Below are 23,461 nucleotides of genomic sequence, written 5' to 3'. Positions count from 1 at the left end.
CTCGAATTTACCACAGGAGAAACAAAAATGCATTCAAGAAATTGACAATTCCTTCTAACCACAGAAAGGATTAGAAGCAATTGTCCCAACACCATTTGAGATGTGTGCTTGGGTTTACTTAACACACCATTCAGACTGAAACCAAATCATCGCTTTATGGGAACAACAAATGGAACCACCACAGTAAGCTCAGCATTCTTTCTCTCACAGACATATTTAACTTCATGGTGAGAGTTAAAGTAGCATTTTTCTTTTATTTAAGGTTTGTTAAGTGAAGTGAAATTTATGTTTTTCTAATACATATCGCGGCCACCAAAAACTGATTGTTCCATTATCAGCACTTAAATCAAAACAGCTTGCTATCTGGAAGAGACAGAAGAACTGGTCCATTTATTTCATAAAACTTTATGTACAAAGAGACTGTGTCTATGAACTTAATGGACAGAATATAGAGTCTGGCGTGGTAATTTTTATTACAGTTTATGGTGGGATTATCCATACTCCACAGTTTCCCGATTTTATAGTAGGATGATGCTGACACAGATAACGGCAGTGGGCTAGAAGGCATAACTTGTTTCATCCTGACTGAGAAATGAAAATGGCATTATTGTTATATGAGAAACCTCGCTGATTCGATTAATTGCCTGGGTCTAATCAAAGCCATTATTTGTCCTATGGTCACAGGCAAGATATTTAACCAGGGAGTGGAAGAATAAAGAAATGACAATTTTCATATGGCACTGTCTCTCCATTACAACTGGTTGGATTATTAAGACTGTTTGGGGCTGGACACTGGTAACATGCTTGTAATCCTAACTACTCAGGAGGCTGGGATCTGAGGATCAAGGTTCTAAGGAAGCCTAGAGAAGACAAGAGCTACTTATCTCCCAATTAATCAGTAAAAACTGGAAGTAGAGGTATGGTTCAAGTGGTAGAGCACCAGCCTTGTGTGAAAGAGTTAATCAGCAAGAACACCAGGTCCTAAGTTTAAGTTCCAATACCTGTGTATGTGAGCGTGCATGTACACATACACATACAAACACTACAAACTGGAAAAAAAGTACTGTTTGGAAGCCATATGAATATGTTTATCACCTACAGGGACTGAGCTCCAAAAATTATTAAAACCTAAGTCATATCAAGCATTTATAAATGTACCATAAAGCATTATTCTCTAATATGAAGCATTTGGAAAACAGCAGAAATAATACATATCCAAGAATACCAGAGCACTAATTACAAATGGGTCACTGACGTAAAGCAGTAATAGTTTGGGAATGGTGTCATTTCCTTCTGAAAATACTTGAGTGTTCACTGTGTGCCAGACATGGGGTAGAAAGCTAGATGAGGAGTAGAGGTGTGTGTTTGTATATGTGTGTATCTTGAAATTTGGTGTGTATCTGCCTGGAAAAAGCAGGATTAAACCAGATTTTAGTGTTTGTTTGCCAGAGACACTTTCTCCATAAAAACGAGTATAACATTACCATGAAACTCCATGGCATCCACTCACACTGGGGTATACAGGATACAGGAACTTTACTCGCTTTTATGTGGTAGCATTTTCTTCTCTGTAATTCAAGGGTATCAAGCCACAACATTTCTAAATATCTCCTATAAAACACTGTACACATCTGCAACCTATAATTATTCACTCATGTTCATCTACCTTTTCTTTTAATAAATATTTATCATTCATTTACTAATGCTATACAAATGTGAGTGAAATAGGATGAACAGGACTCAGAAGGTTACTTTCATGAGACAAATTTTAGTAAAGAATTTTGGGAGCATTCCAAATTTTTTCATCATAGCAATAAGAATTTATAACATTAAAAAACATTCAATGCCCAGGTGCCAATAGCTCATGTCTGAATCCTCGCTACTCAGAAGGCTGAGTTCTGAGGATCAGGGTTTGGAGATAAGGAGGGCAGGAGACACTCATCTCCAAATAACCACCAAAAAAAAGCAAGAAGTGGAACTGTGGCTCAAGTGGTAACAGTACTAGCTTTAAGCATAAAGTTTAGGGACAATGCCCTTGCCCTGAATTTAAGCCCCAAGAAGGGCACAAATACAAAAACACCACAAAACAGAACCAAAATTACATAAACAAATAGAGATCTTGTCAACAAAGAAGCTGATCCTCACTTTAGGAGTCCCTGCTAGGTAGGTCTTTCTATCCTCAGGAAAGTGAGCACTCCTATGCTATAGTATGCTATTTCTTATCTAACTATCTCATTTCTACTAAACTCCAAAGTTCCTTGTTATTGAGGAAGCAGTTGCTATAACAAATTCAGCAAGACCAGCTCCCAGTTTTCCCATATTTATGAAACTTTTTTTTTATTTAACAATCTGTCTCATGACATAATTCTCTTTTAATTTCCATTTCTTTTCCATGACATTGCAGAACACTGACTTCCTTGCTTGGTTGGTTTAGCTCAATGAGGCTCAATGACACACACACACACACAAGTTGATATACACAAGCTACCATTTAGCCATCAATCTATACTTAAAAAAAAACACTGTGCACAGATACACAGAAAGAACATTTAACATTTTTGTTAAACAGATTCAAGATGGAAAAGTTCAGGACAGGAAATATAAAGAACAAATAGAAATTTTACTGTTTCTTTCTGGATCAAATTAAATATAGTCCTTTAAAAGTTATTTCATATATGGGAACTCTAAAAACAGAGCAGGTTAATTAAATTTCTAATTCTGGTTTGAGTTTTTCTGAAATGGGGTTATTCCTTCCATTCCATTCTATCTTAAAGTATTTGGAACAACTCTGAACAATCCTACTAAAAATAAATAATGATAATAAGTAGGTTATTGAGTCCCTTTTCCATTTTCTAAAATTCTGCCACAAGGTGGCAGTACAAAAACTGTCTTTTTCAAAATAGGTTTTAATATGACTTTTGGGATAGGTGATTCTGTAATGTATGCAAGAGAAAGAAGAATCAAGATTCAGAAAAGGGTAAAATAGTAGTGCGTGCAAGAGAAAAAAGAATCAAGATTCAGAAAGGGGTAGAATAGTGAAGGATGAAGGAAGGTAAAGAAAGGATAGGGAAGTGGAAGAGGAAAGCTGGGGTGAGAGGTAAGGGAAAAGGTGGCTGAATCAAGGTGAGCACCTTAAGAGTAGGTACCCTAGAAGAGGGAGGAGCAGCATTCATGGTGATATAGCTCTGCTGAACCCTCTTTCAAGCATTCTCAATGGAAAGTACCTATACTTGGACCTATAGGAAAACCTACACTATTCAGTGTGACCGAATACACATGATGTACACACATCATCACCCACATTTGCATGTGTGTAAATACAAATATGTTAACCACAGGTTTCATGAAAACAGGTTTAAATAACTCTATTCCATTCTATCTGAATTCTTTAAAACTATGCATTGTGAACTACTAAATGTTCTCAAGATCCACCAACAAGAGACGACCCACAATGCAAATAGTGTTTCTCTGTACTATAAACTAGAGTGAGCTTTTAAGAAGATATATTGTTTTTTAAATAAAACTTCCATTGCTGAGTATATGGGATATTCATGGCTCATAAAAGTGGTTCATAAAACATTTCTTGAGTAAATAACCAATCATGAGAGGAAAAAAAAGATGGTAGAGCCATCTAATCATGAAAAACACAATGGCCAGTGAGCAAACTCAACACAGAGGTGGCTGGAGAAAGAACCAAGTATGTAATTATTACACTGTATGTTGGTAGCTGTTCTTTTATTTACTAGACAAACCATTATCAATTTGGTTTGTTTTACATAATACACAGCAAAATACCCATTAATCAATTCTTCATTAATGATGGAAAAAATGAAAGAGCTGAGAAAATAGTCACAAACTTTGGAAACAAGACTTGGGAAACAAGAATCACAGCCATGGAGGTGTAAATTATTAAAAAGCCAATTTAAAATAGTGTTGGCAGTGATCTGAAAATCAAGTTTGCCTCAAGGGTTTTCTAACTCTTCCTTCTTTCTTACTAGCGGACTGTATAAGTTGTGGGGTAAAGTGTTTATTTGCTAGTTAATTCTGTATGCATGTGCATGTTTCTTACAATGAGTACAAATGTCTAATGGCATAAAAATAATTTTGATAATTTCAGTATAATAAGTAAAACTAGAATTCCCTTGGTGTGTAACAGTACCTAGACTACATGACATTGGAAACATTAAGTTTAAGAATATTAGGAGAGAAAAACATTGTTTGTTCAAAATAGAGTTATTAAAAACTTAAAGATACTATACATCAAAATCCAGGATGTCAAAGTACTAAATATTGGAGAAAATTTTTCAGTCATGTTAAAAAAAAACAATTACAGAGACTACATTAAAATTCTCTATTAGTTAAATGTAACATGTATGCAGAAATCTATTTAAGACATAAATGAGGTCTTGTGATTACAGGAGAAACTTGTCCCAGCAACTGAAAATAGTATGCATGACCATTTTATTCAGCTGCTCTTAAGATCACTTCTTAACAAAATGAGCACAAAGTATATTCTGTCAACCTCTAGCTTTAGCTACTTTACCTGACAAATGGATTTGTTTCCACCAGTATTTCCTTAATAACATTTACCTTTTAAAATAGATCACTGCAGCTACATATTCTTTCCTCTCTGAGTTCTTTTTCTTCTTTTTATTTTTATTTGCTATTTAACTCAGCAATGTGAAGAAGCCAGACAAACTCACTTTTTCACATTTACAATCTGTGTAGAACTCACCCACAAGTTTCTGTTTTACACTAATTCTCTTAGAATAATACAGATTGCTTCTGTCTCCTCAACCAAGCCAGTTATTATCATGGAACCTCAGGACTAATAGCAGATGAAGCTGTGGAATCCACGAGTGTAGATAGTTCCGATAAACAAGGGCCCAGCAAAACCATTTTTAGGTGAAATCTATTCAGCCTATGTGCATGCCCAGAAATGGGGGGTGGGGAGAGAACACAAAAAGTATTTCTACACCATGTTAAAAATCGGGTGAAAAACAAACGATAATAACCACGAATAGTTAAAGCTGAGTTGTTCACACTTTTCTCTCACTAACAAACCCTCATTTTATAGAGATAACAGTGAAACACTCTAGTTTTATCGAAGTCCCTATTTAAGAATAATAAACTCAAACACAGTAATATTGCAGTCCTATTTCCTGATTAGTAGCAACATTAAAAATGAATTAAAGGTCAGAGGTCAGAATTCATTAAAGGTCAGGATGACCTAGAGGAGTTTGTTCATAAAAAAACCAAATAATTAAAGTAACAGTTTGTACCTACTAGTTAGTACACACAAGAATAAATAAAAAGAAGAAATTTACCAAAGAAAGAAGTGGTAGTTCAGTCACACACAAGCCAAGACAACTGCACACAGAAGCATAGGTCAGCTGCCTGAACTATTCTGGTCATATGGACAGATGACACCAGGATTCCACCCAATGGTGAACTAAAAGAGGACAGGCATTTGTAAGGTAGACAGAAGAAGTGTGTCTGGGATAAGAACCAGGGCCTGAAGCAAGACCTACATAACCACAAGTCAGAAAGCTGACAAGAAGATGATGACACAATGATCTGAAATGTAGAAGGGCACAGAGTCTAACTACAGGTGCACCCAATGCCTTTCTAACCATCGTCAGAACTCCAGCGAGCACTACAGCCATCCTTGCAATGACCATCTCTCCTTTCACAAACAGAAATGGCATAAGACTAAAAATACACTGTGGCTTCTTCCTGTAGGCTGCTGAGAAAAGCAACAGCCTGGAGGAAGAAAATGGGGTGTGAGTATTTCAAATCTGCCCATGCCACATCCCTTTGAATGGAGAGTTATGAAAATAAGGTATATTTTTGGAAGGCTTTTCACTGTGTCTACATCCAGATATAATAAGAAAGCAACACTCTTGGAAAGGAGTAATTAAAGAAATTCCACATCCAAACTAGGTTGATTTATTAACAGTAGAACCCCCTTGCTCTCCTTAGATCTTTTATTAGGAAAAATTATTTTATTTCAAGGATCTAATCACCCAATTGTTTTTAAAGCAAGAATAATACACTAATAACCTTGTTTTCCAAATATCACACTATTCTAAAAAAGTTTTAAGGGCTGGGAAGGAGGCTCAGTGGTAGAGCGGTTGCCTTGCATGCCTGAGGCCCTGGGTTCAATTCCTCAGCACCACATAAGCAGAAAAAGCCAGAAGTGGTGCTGTGGCTCAAGTGGTAGAGCGCTAGCCTTGAGCTGAAGAGCTGAGGGACAGCGCCCAGGCCCAGAGTTCTGGCCCCACAACCAGCAAAACAAAACAAAACAAAACCTTTTAATGCAATACACACGTTTTTACCTAAGTTTTATAGCTCTGGCTTCTGGGTTTTGCATTTGCATGGAAGAAAATATGGCTGCATAGGAATTGTAGGTAAGATATTTCCTTCTAGTTAACTTATTTTACCAGAGTCACGTGGGTGATTAAGTATCGTTAGGGGAGCTAAGAAAATAATAAATGGGGAAAGGGGGAGGGGGAGGAGGAGGAAGAGGGGAATGAGAGAGAGTGAGAGAGAGAGAGAGAGAGGAAGAGAGAGAGAGGGAGAGAGAGAGAGAGGGAGAGAGAGAATCAGCATGAACTAATAAAAGAAAGGGGAAAAGAAGAAAACATGGCAACAGTTAGACCCAGCCAGCTGTATCCATGTCTGATTCCTGGGCATCAAGGTTGCCTTGTTACTCTGGCTAAATGAAGAAATGACCAATTGAGGTATCAAGATTCTTTATGGTTTAGCTATATAATTGGGCTTTCTGAAACTAAATACTGTATTGACCTTTAAATATCATAAATCCCTAAAATGGAATGCCAATTAACATTAAAATGTAAAGTATGCCTTTAAAAATGACTACAAATTATTTTTGGGTTATGTTCTCATTTTAATTAATTTGTACATTCCATTAGATAAAGAATGAAAATATTTGATTTTTATTTACATTAGTTTTTGTAGAGTTTTCATAATTATCAGTAGAATCCAAATTTTACTTAACTTTCCTTTTCAACTTTTCTTTCTTGATTCCATAATCATTATTTGTGTTAGTATCAATGGAACTCAAGTTTTACTTTATTTTTATACTTTTCTCTGTCCATTCTAGATCATTCCCTTCTGCCTTTTGCATTTTCTTTCATTTTTTTCCTTATGTATCTTTGCCCAAAAACTCCATCAATATAATAAGTTGACTTCAGAATTCAAATTAATTACTGAATGATGTATAATCTAAGCAATAATATGCAATTAAGGGTTTTGCTTTCATAGTTCTTCTCCCTATAGAATTAGCCACAATTATCTACTTTCAACTCTACTATATTATTCTTGACAGTGCTGTCTCCCACCATTAAATTCCCTTGGTGGAGGGCCAAAATTATTGCATATCTCCTACCACTGTAATTCTCTACAATAAAACGTTTATAATAAAACTACTCCTAAGAACTGTCTAGATTGAGTATCCCTTTCCTCTTCTATTCTTCTTCCTACCTTACTGGTCTGCTGTTTATCATTTCCCTGACCATAACCCACAACCCAACCCACAACTTTATTCAGCTCCTCAGTAGTGACTGGTAACAACTGGCAACTTCTAATCTTTTATTCTCTACTTACATTCTTATGTTCTTCTACTTCCTTCCATTGAAGATGGAATCCATGACTAGATCCCTCTTCTCTTTCTAACCTCCAGGGTTAGTATCTACCAAAGATCACAAGGACATTTGTATCCTCCTTGTGGGACATACAGAATTATGGGTACAGAGAGAGGGGTCGGCTGAGAACAGCCCCCTCATGTACCAAATTATTTAACTGACCTTCTTCGATCAGGGGTCATTCCCACCCTCTATTTTGAATTCCTCAGACTTTTGTGTTTTCCCTTCTCTGTTCTGATTCTCATCCAAGATGATTCATCAGTCCATAGCATGAAATATCTCATCTATCCCTAATGGATTTCAAGTTTAACTGACTAATCTAAGTAGTTCCTTCCTTTGAGCCCCAGGCTTTCTTGTCCAACTACCATTTCAAGCACTTTCTACTAGAAGACTCTACCTGCTGTGCCCCTGGCCTGGCCACTCCCCAGCCCTCATCTCCACCATTTCCTCTTGCTCACCCTCTCTAAGGAGAAGCCACAGGCCTCCTTGTTGTTCATTATTCCCCATGCAGGTCACAGTCACTTGAGCCTCATCTTCAAATCTGAAGTTCTCTTGTTCTACAATGCCTTTCCCAAATATTATTACCTTAGCTATTTTTCTCAGAAAGGCCTTCCTTGATTAAAACTAAAATGACATCGTTCCTTTTTACCTTTCAATCCTTTTACCATTTCTTCCCAGAACACTATCTGACAAATATTGTCTGCCTCGAAAATGAAGTTTGGGGCAGAAGAGAAATGCTCATCTTAGAACCTCAGCTCCTAGGATCGTGCTTAGCATATATGAAATGCACATGGCTAATAGGAAGAAGAATTCTAACTCTTAAGGGTTGTATTGGGGTAATAATGAGCCAAGGACAACATGGCTGGTGATTTACTTACTCTCTATTTTTCTGCTTCTAGAAATCTGTTAAAAAAAAAAAAATCTCTAGAGAGATGTACCACAAACTTCCCAAGGCTAGACTGAATTTCCTGAAGTGATTATTACCAAGGCCAGATATTCCCTTGAGGATTTTGCTGATGGATATCAGGTCTCCACTTCTGTGGTAATACGATCTCCCACACTGGGGGCTTGGTACTTCTCAAGATCACTTTGGGGCTAAATACTTGTCCTTTGGATATCAAGTGGAAAAAGGTCTCCTCAGGAGACCTTCTTCTACATTCTCCTTCTCACAGCTTCATTCTAAATCATGTTTATTTACTTACTCTACTTCAGAGAACGTCGTGCTATCTTTCTTTATCTCTGGTATTATACTCAAGGCCTCACTAAGATTATCTGAGTGAGCTAACAACTTTCCTTTAGACTAATATTCATCATCTTCTTGGATGGGCCAAGGTTCTACAATCATTAGAAAACATTTTCTACTCTTTTGTTACCTACGTATTGCTTGTGGAAGCTTTGTTCATTCAACACTTTAAGCCCTCACCACACCCTCCTTTGAAAGAAAGTCAGAGTGAAAACATTTCTATCCAAATATTACAGCCCGGGTGAAAATACTCTTGTTAAACATAACTTCATCCATTGTTTCTCTTATTCATTTGACACTCATTAGACTTTAAACACTATAAAATAGAAACAGCACATGTTTTGTTCAACACTATGTTTAGAGTCAATAATGCCTGATAGGGATACATGCTAAATAAACATGCGAATGAACAAAGGAGTCAGTTCACAGAATGCATCAGTTTAGATATGGATATGTACTTTCACAGTCCCTAGTGTCAAGTGTCCTATAGGGTCATCTAGTGTTCTATCAGAGACCAGATACCTTATACAAGCTTAAAAAGTAATTAGCCGGCATAATCACCTAATTCCCATGAGTTACATTTTTATGTTTTTTTATTATTATCATTGTGAAAATCCAAGTCTCCTATGGCATTCTCGTTCACTCATCTATTCCAGATATATAAGTCTCACGTGGGAAGGGAAACAGGGAGTCCCTTTATCACCAGCCATTTCACTGCTGGCTGAATGCCTAACTGCACATGTGCAAATAAAGACCCGAGGAATTACTGAGATGCCCTTAGCTTTCTTTATTCTGTTGGGGTAGGCGAGCTTCCTTCATTAGACACTTTTACTATCATCTAATTCATCACTAAAATAATAAAAGAAACTTGTAAAATGGCATAGCAATATTTGTAGAATATGGTCATTATAAAAACTTAATATAAAGTCATAAAAAGAGAAAAAAAATGAGATGATTCCAGACCATTTTTCCTACTAATCTCTAGTCCTTTATAATGTGTTATAGTAACAACTCCTCCCCTCTTCCCCAGGAACAGAACTTGGACGCAAAAGTCTGATGCTGTCATACAAAGACTGGCACCCTACCACTTGAGCCAAACCTCCAAGTGTAGTTGTACTCACATTTTGAGAACCATTTCTTTTTTTTTTCTTCCGGTCGTGGGGCTTGAACTCTGGGCCCGGGCGCTGACCCTGGGCTCTTTAGCTCAAGGCAAGCACTCTACTGCTGGTTTTCTAGTGGTTTATTAGAGATAACACTCTATCAAACTTTCCTGTCCAAGCTTGCTTTGAACTGTGATCCTCAGATCTCAGCCTCCTGAGTAGCTAGGATTACAGGTGTGAGCTACTAGTGCCGGGCTTGAGAACCATTTCTATACCAACTTCTTGGGGTTGTTTTGTGTTTTAAAGTTCAGCATGTTTATCTCCCCTATCAGTTCCTGTTTTTATTCTTGTATTTTGGGGGAGGAACAAATAATCATGAAAGTAAGTAGACACTTATTTGATACTTGATCAGTGCTTGATATCTTCATTTATGTTCTTAACCTTCTCAGTAACCTTAGGATATATCAGATAATGATATATCCTATTGGTGGTCAGTTAGGAGTGAATGTCTACATCTCACATTTTCAAACTAAAATTCTAGAAATCCTGAGATTAATTTTTTATACAAGGGACATAAAATTTATTGCAATGTTATGAAGAAACTCAATCTAGATTCAAAGAATAACTTGCCAATGGTAAATGCCCAGTTCTGTAACATAGGTTTGTAATATTTGTCTATCAAATACAATCTTTCTATACTGAATCCTCCCTTATACAAGAAGCAAGAACATTATGTTTGTTAGCATTTTTAAGATGGTAGTTTATGTGTCTATCAATCCTATTGTAACTATGGGCTTCAGTAATAAAATAAAAGCAAAGGAAAAGGCAAAGAATCATTAAGCCATACCCAGTATCAACTCTAAGCTCTGAAGACAAGTTCCACATAAAGATCTTCAAGTTTAAACAGGAAGGAGAATCAAACATTAGGGGGTTTGGGTAAATAGGAAAGAAAGACAGACTGCATGATATTTCTTTTAATAAAAAGTAGGGAACAAAAGCAAAACAACCCCCCACCCACCCACCCAAGGACTTAGGAGTAAAAAAGAACATCATGGTATCTGTATAATTATCAAATTTACTGAACTAACTAGTTATTTTTATACATAATCCTGTGGCAATTACCTACTTGCTTTTTAAACACCAGAAGAGACAATTAGCATTGCATTTAATGTAATAAGATATCAACAGTTAAGAATTTAACACAGATGACAAAAACTGAAGCTACATGATCCTTTAAGCCTAATACTGAACTTCAGGATTCTTACTATTTTTCTAGTGTCACAATACTAGAGCTTGAACTCAGGCCTGATTTCTTGCTTAGCTTCCTGGTGCCCCAGGTTAATAATAGATAAGAATGTCTTAGCTTTGTGTGCCCCAGGCTGGCTTTGAACCATAATCCTCAGAATTCAGCCTCCTGGGTAGCATGAGAGGTTACCAGTGCCCAGGTAAAATTATCTTAATGCTAACCAAATTTCCAAGGCTCCTAAAAGTGAATTCTCAGACTACTATTTCATGGAATTTTATACTTTTCCTATCTGAATAACTTCCAGTAAGAAAAAAAAAGTAAAACAAAAATCCTTATTTTCCATAAAAAAAATTTCACATTGATCAAACCCTATATGAAATTTTACTTTATACATAATTCCATTATCCACAGGACTGCCCTTTCCATTTGAGCATTTAATACTAAGCTTCATTTTACAAATGGAGATATCTGCCATTTTGACACTAATTTTTGGACTGCCAAATAAAAACAGAGACTATATACCTTTTTTAAATATACATAAATAATAGGCACCAGTGTTTCACACCTGTAATCCTAGCTACTCAGGAGGCTGATACCTGAAGATCAGGTTTCAAAACTAGCCTAGGCAAGAAAGTATGTGAGACTCTTCAATTAACCACCAAAAGGCAGAAATGGAGCTTCAGTAAAAGTGGTAGAGTGCTAGCCTTGAACAAAAATCCTTAGGGAGTCAGAAGGGTCCAGGCCCTGAGTTCAAGCCTTAGTACCACCTCCCCCCACCTCGTACATTAAAAAAATTCATATATATGAATGAAATATCCCCAGTGAACTGCATTCAGTAACTCATCATTCGTTCTTGTAGTTGTGCACAGAGCTTGAGTGTAATGTATGCATATAATTTATGCTCCAATGAATGACAAAGTGAATAGTTATCTCCAGTGCCATAATAAATCAAAGATTCATAGGTCTTACCTTTGCCATGGCTTCTCCCATCCTCCAAGAGGGGCACAACAATAGTGTTGTTCACGTTTCCAGGCGACCGCACAGCTGTATAGACAACAGGCACCGACTGTACCACCACGGGGATGCGGTGAACGTGACTCAGTTTGTTAGACTGTAAATTCATGGGACTTGAAGGCGGTACAGGATGGATAATGTGCAAAAACTGCTGGCCTCCCACACCAGAGGCCGAGGCAACAAGAGGTCCTGGAGTTAATACTGTTGATGAAGATGATGCTGAAGATACTGATGTGATAACAGTTGGGGATGAGGCTGGACGACTGGAAGAGGATGAAGAGGTTGAAGTAGACGACGGTGAAGAGGCAGACGCTGTCATGGAGACGGGGGAGGATGAAACGGCCGTAGGGGACGTCCTGGCTTTGTTTATAGACAAGTCCACAGGCTCAGTTTGTGTTTGGAAGTGATCTACAGGTAGTGCATCCTCCGGGGGCTCCCCTTTCACATTATTTAGTAACAGGGGGACAGCTTCCATATCGGGGTAGTTGTGGACGTTTGGAGACTGTGGGGAGAAAAATGGAACACAAATTTATCTTGGTGAATCTTACACGGTAAGAAATGCATGATTTATTACTTGTGAGTCTATTAATTTTTTTCTTTTTGTTCCTCTGGGACATGAGTGCATTCCTCAAACATTTGAAGAATTGTTCTGCAGCAGTCTCGGTGATTAACATGAAAGGAACAAAAGTATAAACCGGAGTGAGTCCAATCCTATGGAAAGAAACAAACATACTTGTTTAACATAGATTAAAGCTAGTGGCCTTACAGAACAGAGAAGAGGCTGTAGGAATCTCACAATGAATAGTACAATGACGTGAACTCAACCTTACAAAAACAAGTTTGCAATACAAAGCATTATCTATGTAGAACTGCATAAAAATATTTTATTAAGTGAAAACATCGGGTTCCTTGGCTTGACTTATCACTGCATTAGGTGTCAGTAAACTGAGTTTCAAGCTCTACTGTGGAGCCTTTCTACATACCCTTCTTCAGAACTACCACCAAAAACAAAACAACAACAACAAAACAAAACCTTATTATAATCTGAATCACAACCAGCAAAAATACTGGGAAAACTCAACTTTAATATTTCTACCATCATGCTTGGTTCAAGAACTAGAACATACTCATTCTGAATAATCAAAAACAAAATAAAAAAGCAAAAATTTTCCAGCTGGTTACCACATCAATAAATGCTTAAGTCATTTCTAACAGTTTAGAACTTATAGTGCAGGACACAATATTCTTTTCTGAAAATAGCGTACACAAATACCATACTCACCTTGTTTTAGAAGTATTCTATACTGTCTATGATTTTTGGGGGGAGGGGAGAGGAGGGGGATCAGTCATGGGGCTTGAACTCTGGGCCTGGGCTCTGTCCCTGAGCTCAAGGCTAGCACTCAACCACTTGAGCCATAGTGTCACTTAGGTTTTCTGGTGGTTAATTGGAGGTAAAAATCTCACAAACTATCCTGCCCAGGATAGCATTGAACCACGATCCTCAGATCTCAACCTCCTGAGTAGCTAAGATTACAGGTGTGAGCCACCAGTGCCAGCCTATGATAATTTTTTTAGTTTTATTATCTTTAGGTCATTGCACCAAGGGGTTAAAATTCAACATGTCAGTTTATGAGTACGATGCATCTTGGTCAACGTTACCTCTTTCATTGTTCTTCTACACCACTCCCAACCCCTACCAGTCCCTCCATTTTCCTAATCTGTCTATGACATTTTGCTCAACTTGAAGTCATGACCATTTTGTTTGTTTACTTAGTTTCATGAAAACATTTTTAACAATAAAGACTTTAGGATTTGATCCAGACCAATATTCTTAGCCTATGATTACTGGGTATACATATATATATATACATATATATATATATATATACACATATATACACATACATACATACATACATGTATATGTATACGTATATACATATATATCTGTACATCCATAAACACAACAAAGCAATTATGGAATGTTTACTTCTGAAGCCCAAAATAACCAAAGAATTACTACTGACACCTGTCAGTCTAGCTTTGTCAGAGATAAGTATACTGTAACAGATTATTTTGATTATATCTAATTTAGCCAGGGTTTAATGCTATTACATGAAAACCAACATGTGTATTTCAAACTATATGATGTATCAGAACAAGGATATATAAAATTATGTTAAGTTGGTTATTTCATTCAAGATTATTGAATGAGCATACACTTAAGAACAAGAGCATACATTTTAAGAACAAAAGCTGTTTTGTAGGTTTTTCTTTGTGGAATATAAATTATAGCTCTACTCAAAACACACAAGAGGCAACAGCATGAGTGTTTATTCAAGAACAATGGGAAAAGAAAGACACCAAGTCAAAAACTCTACCAGACTCAATAAACAGGGAAGCAGATTGATACTTTAATGATTTATTCTTAGCCAATATAATTACCTGTGAACATATGAAGTAGAAAGATTAAAACTGAGCCATCTAAAATACTCCCATAAAATATTAAATAAGATTGTCATGTGGGGCTGGGAAAGTGGCTCAGTGGGAGAGTGCTTGCCTTGCATGCATGAGGCCCTGGGTTCGATTCCTCAGCACCACATAAGCAGAAAAAGCCAGAAGTGGTGCTGTGGCTCAAGTGGTAGAGTGCTCGCCTTGAGCTAAAGAGTTGAGGGACAGTGCCTGGGCCCAGAGTTCAGACCCCACGACCGACTAAATAAATAAATATATTAATTAATTAATTAATAAATCATGCTAAAAAAAAAGATTGTCATGAGCTGAAATTGAGAAACAATTATACAAATTTTCCTAACAATACTAAGAAACACCAAAGAACAAATCAAACACTATAAATCAAGCTACTTTCATAGAAATTTATGAACAGTATCTACTCCTCCACCTAGAAGGGTATGTTGGTTCACTGTCAGTATTAGCATTTATTTCTTGGTAGAATAATACAAGTTGTTTCTTATACACACACACACATAGAAATTTCTTGAGGTTGCTTTCATAAAAGATGTCAACTGGTTTATAATTAAAAACACCTAAAGTAAAGACCAGGCATGGTAGCACATACCTGTAATTCCAGCTACTGATGGAGGCGGAGCACAGAAAGAGTCTCCATCTGAGGCTGGCCACAGCAAAAGCAATAGACCCTGTCTGAAAAGTAACTAAAGAATAAGGGGCTAGAGTATGCCTCCATGAAAATATAGATTCTTTCCATTGCAAATTTGTTTTGTCCTAATTTTCTACTTAGACATAGATTGCTGTTTCCATTCACGAACCACGGGCTGAGGGGAGCAGGGGAATTCTAAAGCAGTACATTTACTCTCTATAAAAGTATAGAAGATATCCACATCACTATGTATCACTATGTATGTCATCCTATATAACTGTACAATATAGACAGAGCTTTAATGTGAATTATGGGCTGTACCTAATCATGTGTTTATATAATTTCATGAAGCCATTTAATTTAAAAAATAACCTCATACCAAAGTTAAAGGAGTCATTATGCAAGGTGGCAGGCATGGACAACATGTTCTTTGCCAAATTGCTCAGTAACTCTTGTTTGTCTTAAAAATGTAGTTTCAGTGATCAAGAAGTATTATCTTTATAAACTGCTTTGTTGAATGGTAACTCTATTGTACAACTACTTACAGATAATGACATAAAAGATATAAACCAATGTAAAAAATGATAAAAAATAAATAAAAATAGTCTACTAGCTGTTAACAAGATCAGTTTACCTGTCATTTGTAAAACTAATAACATAGAAATATAATCATAACATTTATAAATTAAAAAGAGAAAAAAGTTACAGCTTTTTCTCTCACTATTAGAACATCTTTTGTTCTTAGTTTTAAATTAGCACTATTTTTCAGCAGACAACTTAAAATATTTAAGTTTTACTACACAAGAAAAAACAAAACATGTTTTACAGAGTTTTAAAAGATGAAGGTTCATTTAAATATTTTTCCTAAACCATAATCTCATTCTGATGCCTGAGGCAAATGTTCTGTGCTAGTTACATATTTTAAAATATGCAATAATGTTTCCCTTTCTAAAACAGATTAATCTTTGTTACCAGATGGTCCTTGCTTTGGATTTTACAAAAGGATAGCCATAAAGAGGTGTTTTTGTAACATTATCTCACAGAGGCAAAATATATCAAATGTTAGAGAAAAGAAAACTTGATCTCAAAATGGTGGAGATTGTCCAACCCAGATTTGGAAATTAAAACTCATAATAAACATACAGAGCAAAACCATCACCTTTTCCTTAAAGAAAGGTCTATTCGCAAAGGCGGGTTGTACTACTGGGGTAATTCAAGCAAGGAAGCAATCTAGAAAAGGTTGTATGTACTTGACTTCTTCTTCTTTTTTTTTTTTGGGGGGGGAGCCTGGGCGCTTATCCCTCAGCTCTTCAGCTCAAGGCTAGCACTCTACCACTTGAGCCACAGTGCCACTTCTGGCGTTTTTCTTTTTGCTTATGTGGTGCTGAAGAATCGAACCCAGGGCCTCAGGCATTTAAGGCAAGAGCTCTACCACTGAGCCACCTTCCCAGCCCCATGTGCTTGTGCTTGTCTTCTTGTAGGACACATTTACAAGAGACAGAAACTAGCAGGCAAGACTAATGGTGTAAAGTTGAGAGAATTCTCTCTCTCACCGTTCCCTAGAAATACAGGCAGGTGTGATGTGAAAGTGTTACAGGAAGAAATGCCACCATTTCTTAAAGGCTCTGCCACTAACCCCCTTATTCACTCCTTCATTCGTGTGTGGGGAGGGTGGCGGGGGGGGGGGGGGGGGGGGGGGGGACTGAGGAGGGAGGTCCTAGGTTTAAACTCGGAGCCTAGGCACTGACCCAGAGCTTTTTTGCTAGTGTTCCTCCACTTGAGCCACAGCTCCACTTCCTGTGTTTAGGTGGTTAATGGGAAATAAGAGTCTCACAGGACTCTCCTGCCCAGGCTCATTCTATTCCACAATCCTGAGATCTCAGCATCCTGAATAGCTAGGATGACAGGCTTGAGCCACAGTTTTAATTCCGTTCCAGCTCCTATAAAATCAGGGTAATGACCTTGTGAAAAACAACATTTCTGTTTTCAGCTGCAGGCTTCTAGGTAAAAGGGGTGCAGAGCCATGCCAACCTTTGGAACTCTCACAGTGACATTGTCTACTGAATATTTTTAATGGCCCCTTCTTGGCCTACAACTGTTTCAGGGCATATTTTATCTATTTCAAATGAAGTAGATAAAATGTGATTGGAGACTCTGTTTTGTAACTAACTTAATACATGAAAATGGCAGCATGGAACTGAGAGCTGCCCTTTAACTTTTTCTCTCAGAAATGGCACTCTACCACTGAAGTCACTGCTCCTGAGTCTCAAAGACTTTTTTGCCTGGGCTGGCTTTAAAGCATGAACCTCAGATCTCAGTCTCCTGAGTAGCTGTGAGCAACTACGATTACAAGAATGAGCCACTAGCACCCAGCTGATGCAAAATCATCAATGAATTGCAAACTCAAGTGGGTTATAAAATTTTCTTGGGAAAAGTGGGGGTAATGTAACGTAGGGGTTTCCATTGAGACATATGGAAATTTGAGATTTTTAACAAAGATCTATGTGCTTAGATAATTAGTTTTATTTGCCCTATTTATCACAGTAAAAATCAGTAACAATAAGGTAGGCATAAAAAAAGAGAAACAAGTGTTAATGTAATAGTTTTTTTTCTTACCACTGCTGTAAACTGGATTAGTGTATGAAATATTTTCTTTTTTGTTTTAGACAAGGTCTCATTATGTAGTCTGAGCTAGCCTCTACTGACCATCCTCTTCCTGCCTCAGCCAATCAAATGACAGGAGCCTGACATTTACCTGACATTGGCAAAACATTTCAAAAACACAAATAAGTAACCAGGACAGACAATAGTGACAGTAGGCAAGATGAAGCCACAATTAGCACAAAGAAATAATATAATAAGCTTATGTAATTCTCAGAGAAATGATGTTATTACACAAAACTGCATCTCAATGGGCTAAATTTTTGTTCCCCCAAAATGTAGACAAATTACTCAAGCATGTTGCCTAAATGGTATCTTCTTTAGATGAAGATGTGAGTGAACCTTGAATGTATTTCCACTTTCATGTTTCCTGTACTATATATGCTTTCTATAGCGAATACTGTAGGCCATGTTAAAAATTAAACATTTCATTTTCCAGAAAGAATAAAAATAGTAAACAATAGCTTTCCTAAAAGCTTATTACTTTCTATATGATTCAACATTTAAAAGTACCTTGATTTTAATTTTCTTTCCTCTCTGGCATACTAGGGTTTGAAATCAGGGCCTCATGCTTGCTAGGTAGTTATTACACTGCTCAACCACACCTTCAGCACATTATTATCATCATCATCATCTGCACTAGTTTTTTTTTAAAGAGTCTCACCATTATTATTATTATTAATTGCATTCGTTATTTTTAAAGAGTCTCACTTTTTTGCTGGACCTGACCTGAACTAAGACAATCTTATTTGCACTTCCCACAATGTCTGGGACGACAAATACATGCTATTGCACACACCTTCTTTCCGATGAATTCAAGTCTCCAGCTATCCTGGAATCTGAGGTTGCACCAGAGCTCACAGGACAGGAGCTCACAACACAACTGCTGGATGAGAAGGGGACTCATACATTTTGTGCAGGCTTGCCTTAAGCTAGGATACTCCAGATCTCAGCCTCCAGAGAAAACAGGATTGTAAGTGTGAGCTATGGAGTATAACTCCTAAGGGTTTTGTTAGTATAAAATATCCCCTAAGGGGGGAAATTTTTTAAGCGAGGAGTCATTTATAGTTTTAATCTGGTTTTTGTGTTCCTAAATTCTAGTGAACCATGATGTTAGTAAAAGAAAATAATTATAACACCATAATTAGGAGAAAGTAACAAATCCTATTAAAGTTTTATTTTCCAAAGGATTTAATACTAACGTTTTAGGTTGATGGCATGTATATTTTACAGAAATTAATGTGTATGTCCACCTGTAATTTGAATAGACCTAAAGAAATGAGCCAAGCCAGATGCCAGTGGCTCACATCTGTAATCCTAGCTACTCAGGAGTCTGAAGTGGTTCAAAACCAGCCCAGGCAGATAAGTCTCTGGGACTCTTATCTCAAATAAACCACCAGAAAACCAGAAGTGGCTCTGTGGCTCAAGTGGTAGAGTGCTATCCTTGAGCTGAAGAGCTGAGGGACAGCGCCCAGGCCCAGAGTTCAAGCTCCACAATTGACCAAAAAAAAAAAAGAAAAGAACAGAAAAGGAAAAAAGAAAAAGAGAAAACAAAGAAAAAAAGAAATGAGCCAAGTATAAATGATCACTAAAATATGTATTTCCATCAATCTTAGAGGATTAAAACAATGGTATTGGAAATACAAGACTGTTACTCTATGTGCCTTGGGCAAACCTTTGTATACTTGAAACACTACCACAAACACTCCAGGTGCATTACAATGCCTCAGTCCATCAATAAATGTTGATTGAATGTTATATTACTACTAGATAACTAGCCCAGCAGGGTGCTAAAACTGAAGCTGCTACAAAAGGATTTTTAACCTCTAACTTCAAGATTTTCATCACTTTTTTAGAGAACAACATTCAGAAACAATGCAACATATAAGCAAAAGAAAGTGTTTCAATCTTACAGCACCCAACAAACAGAAGGCATTAGAAATGAATTTGAGGAAGCACTGATTTTAACAACAATATACAAACAAAGAAGTACATGTTCAAGGAAGTACTTTTGTGACTAAAATCAATCTTTACTGATTATTTTGAAATGACAGGAAAACAAGCGTTTATACTCAATGCTTCCCCCACCCCACTTCATAAATGAAGACATAGAAAGCTAGAGAAACCGCCGAAAGCAATTACACACAATGACACATGAATCAGTGATCTAAACCTAGGAGTCATTTTTTTCCTGACTGAATTCAGAACTCCACACTGTCCTGACCATCTTTAGAAGAGACAAAGAAAGAGAGCAGAGTTTTGAGAATTTATGTCATGGTTCATGTATCCAGGAGTCTGTTTAACCTTCATTTTTGAAGTATTTTTTGTGTCATTTTCACACTTGTGCATGCATAAGCATAGGCATGCAGATGTATGTGTCTCTGTAAAGGAGGCTTGGGTTGGGTCAAAGAGTATACTAAATGATCTCCAAATCCATTAAAAACCTACTTGCCCAATAAAGTTTCTTGGCATCTGCCCAGAAGGTATCTAATGTTTGCTAAATCCTAGATAGACAGACAACCTGAATCCCTTTCACTGAACACAAAGGGATAAAGACGCATAGAACTAAGAGATATAACATGTATGCACTACTATGTCAGATAGCTTATCACCCCAGTATGTCAGTGTGAAGACTATTACTAATCACATTGTACAAACAGAAAGCAGAGATGAGACAAGACCTGGAGAGATTAAGAAAACTGGGTACAGTATCGCAATCTCCTCGTGTGGATTGCTGTATCAAAACACAACCTTCAGTGGTTTCTGATAAAGAGATCCATGACCTCAACAGTAATATAATACTGACTCCCATACCTGATTTTATAATGTATAGCTTCAAATCAGAAGCGACCCTGAATCCTTGTCATTAGCTCGTTTCATGCAATGTAGAGATGATAATGTTGTTTAAGAGAAGAAAGGACACAAATAAAAGCTTGCAGAGATGTTAGCATACTCCTATTTACATTGGCCTCCTTTCAGCTTAACATCAGAACTTACTTACCTTTGCAGTAAAAGACCAAAGTTCAATTATCTATACTCATAAAGGGGCCATGAAAAAAGTAACCTTATGTAACAGATTAAAATTGTAAAAAAAAAAAAATTATGTTGGGCTTTAAATTCATGTGATTCCAGGAGATTTCCCCCCATAATTGTATTCTCCCATCTCCTAGTGAAATCCTTTTGTAGTTCTTGAAAGCAAGATAAATGATAGCAAGATAGACGATCATAGACGACCATAGATACATGCAGTTTCGAGATGACTACTCTGAGCAGTAACAAAACCAAATTAAATTTGAAAAGGTACATTTTAAACCTTGGAGAGTAAGCACAACAACCAGGATGTGAAGATTTAAGATTCCAGAAAGCAAACAGCGCCAGGAGAGTGATTATCCTTCTATAGCACTTTTCTTTGAAACGCAATGACACTGCCAGTAGTAACTGAAAGAAAGACCTCTAAAATGCTGACTATTGGACGGGTACTTATCAACAAAAAATGATGAAAGCCAGAGACAATGGAAGAATGTCTTTAAATTCAAGGTAACTTTCCGGGTACTTAGGTTTGGTTAGACAAAGTGTCTTAAATATCTTCTTAAAGTGATATTTGTGTCTTGACACCTAAATGGGCATTTTGTTTCATGGATTCTCAAAATGCCAGAACATTTCCCTCTGGAGAGGGAAAAGTAGAGAAAAGCAGAGAATTAAAGGCAGAATTAAAAATTAAGGTAAGAATTCTGGAATAGAAAGACCTCTGAGCTCTGGTCAAGCATTTAAAAAAAAATTAAGGTAAGAGATAATCAAAGAGAATTATCTAAAATTATCAACAGTGAAGATTTTCATCTAAACCTAGTCATTCCTTTGCTCTCTAGCCCAATCATACACCTGCTATTCTAAGAGCCTCTTGTTACCCTCTTTCATTTTGCCATCATAATGTATGTAATTTATTTGGAAGAGATGGCTGGATTAGTAGTAAACATACTCAGAATTTGCAGTCTACTACAAGTACAAAATGCTGTATTAGATATGCTTGCCAAGGCTTCTTATCCACAGCTACTATATTCTTATACCATCTTGTAGTGTGGGGCTAAACATGAATCTTCTTGATTCTTGATTCTGCCAATGGGATGTCTTGTACAGTCAGAAGGGGGAAGTGAGACGGATGTCACCTCCTTGCTCATTGGCTACTGAACACAACACTCTATATGATATGCATTTCCCACTTGGCATGAGAGGTAGGGTAACTCATCAGTAACCAGAAGACACCAGTAGCAGTTTCCTCATCTGGTTCATAGCATCATGAAATCAATAGTAGGCAGGTTGATCCAACTTCAATCCCTATTTCTCAACAATGGATTACTACAAGCCGTTCTTCCTCTATTTTAAATTCCTGTTCTGGTTCAAACACATGGAATGGTCACTGTTTCCTATAGTATATACTGACTCACGTAATAGGATGGAAAATAAATAATATGCTGATATTTCAAAAGAAAGTTAAGGAGGGTTAAGAAAATACAGGTAGTCATCACCAAATGTATCATATTACAGGAAAATAAACACAGCAAACATGAACGTTCCACCGTCTCATCCCTTCATTCCTCCACTCAGCTTCCAACTGCATATACTGTCCTTACTTTGCTGACAATTCTGGGCCCTCCACATATATCTGTGTGCTCATTTCTCTTCCAAATACTTTTCATCACACCCAACTCTCCCCTAACTCACATACATCTTTAGTATTTGGCTCAATGCTTCTTCCTTAAAACACTCCCAGTACTGATTTTGGCCCCATTTAATGTTTTCCTCTGGAATGCCATAATATGTCCCAGCCCAACTTTTCCACTGGCTAGGCCATATTAAAATTACTAGAAGTCGGGCTGGGAAGGTGGCTCAGTGGTAGAGTGCTTGCCTTGCATGCCTGAGGCCCTGGGTTCGATTCTTCAGCACCACATAAGCAAAAAGAAAAAAGCTGGAAGTGGCGCTGTGGCTCAAGTGGTAGAGTGCTAGACTGGAGCTGAAGAGCTAAGGGACAGCACCCAGGCCCAGAGTTCAGACCCCACGACTAGACCCAAAAAAAAAAAATACCAGAAGTCTGGGGCTCCTTTTAGTTGGGAATACTAAGAGAGAATGATTCTATAATTCCTCACTGGTCTATGAAGAGAGTTAATTATACCAGCTTAAAAGAATAACTCCTCACTTGATATGATGAAATATTCAATCATTGAAGAGTTTCCAGAAATAATATGAAGGCTCAAAGCAAAGGAAGATTTCCTAGAGAAGATTCTTACTATTCGGTAAGCTATGTTTTTGGCATGAAAGATGGCTGTGTGCATGGTCTTGTGTCTTCTACAATGGAAAATGACTGGGGTAGGTTGGGAGGGATAATTGAGAATGTTTAAAGGGCTGACATCAAGATGCATT

The 23,461-nt window shown here is 37.2% G+C and overlaps 1 protein-coding gene across 2 annotated transcripts in view; it reads right to left on the bottom strand.

Moving 5' to 3' along the window:
* The window catches only part of Klf12 (Kruppel like factor 12), a 355,582-nt gene that overhangs the window by 118,683 nt on the left and 213,438 nt on the right, over nucleotides 1-23,461 (bottom strand). For both annotated transcript variants that reach the window (XM_042685420.1, XM_042685421.1), the window contains exon 4: nucleotides 12,226-12,772. In XM_042685420.1, coding sequence (XP_042541354.1) covers nucleotides 12,226-12,772 — 547 coding nt within the window. The remainder of the gene's footprint in view (nucleotides 1-12,225; nucleotides 12,773-23,461) is intronic.

The sequence above is a fragment of the Dipodomys spectabilis genome, unplaced genomic scaffold, assembly GCF_019054845.1.
Source record: "Dipodomys spectabilis isolate Male_0828 unplaced genomic scaffold, ASM1905484v1 ptg000095l, whole genome shotgun sequence".
Taxonomy (NCBI): Eukaryota; Metazoa; Chordata; class Mammalia; order Rodentia; family Heteromyidae; genus Dipodomys; species Dipodomys spectabilis.
This window is presented reverse-complemented; position numbering and strand designations above follow the sequence as displayed.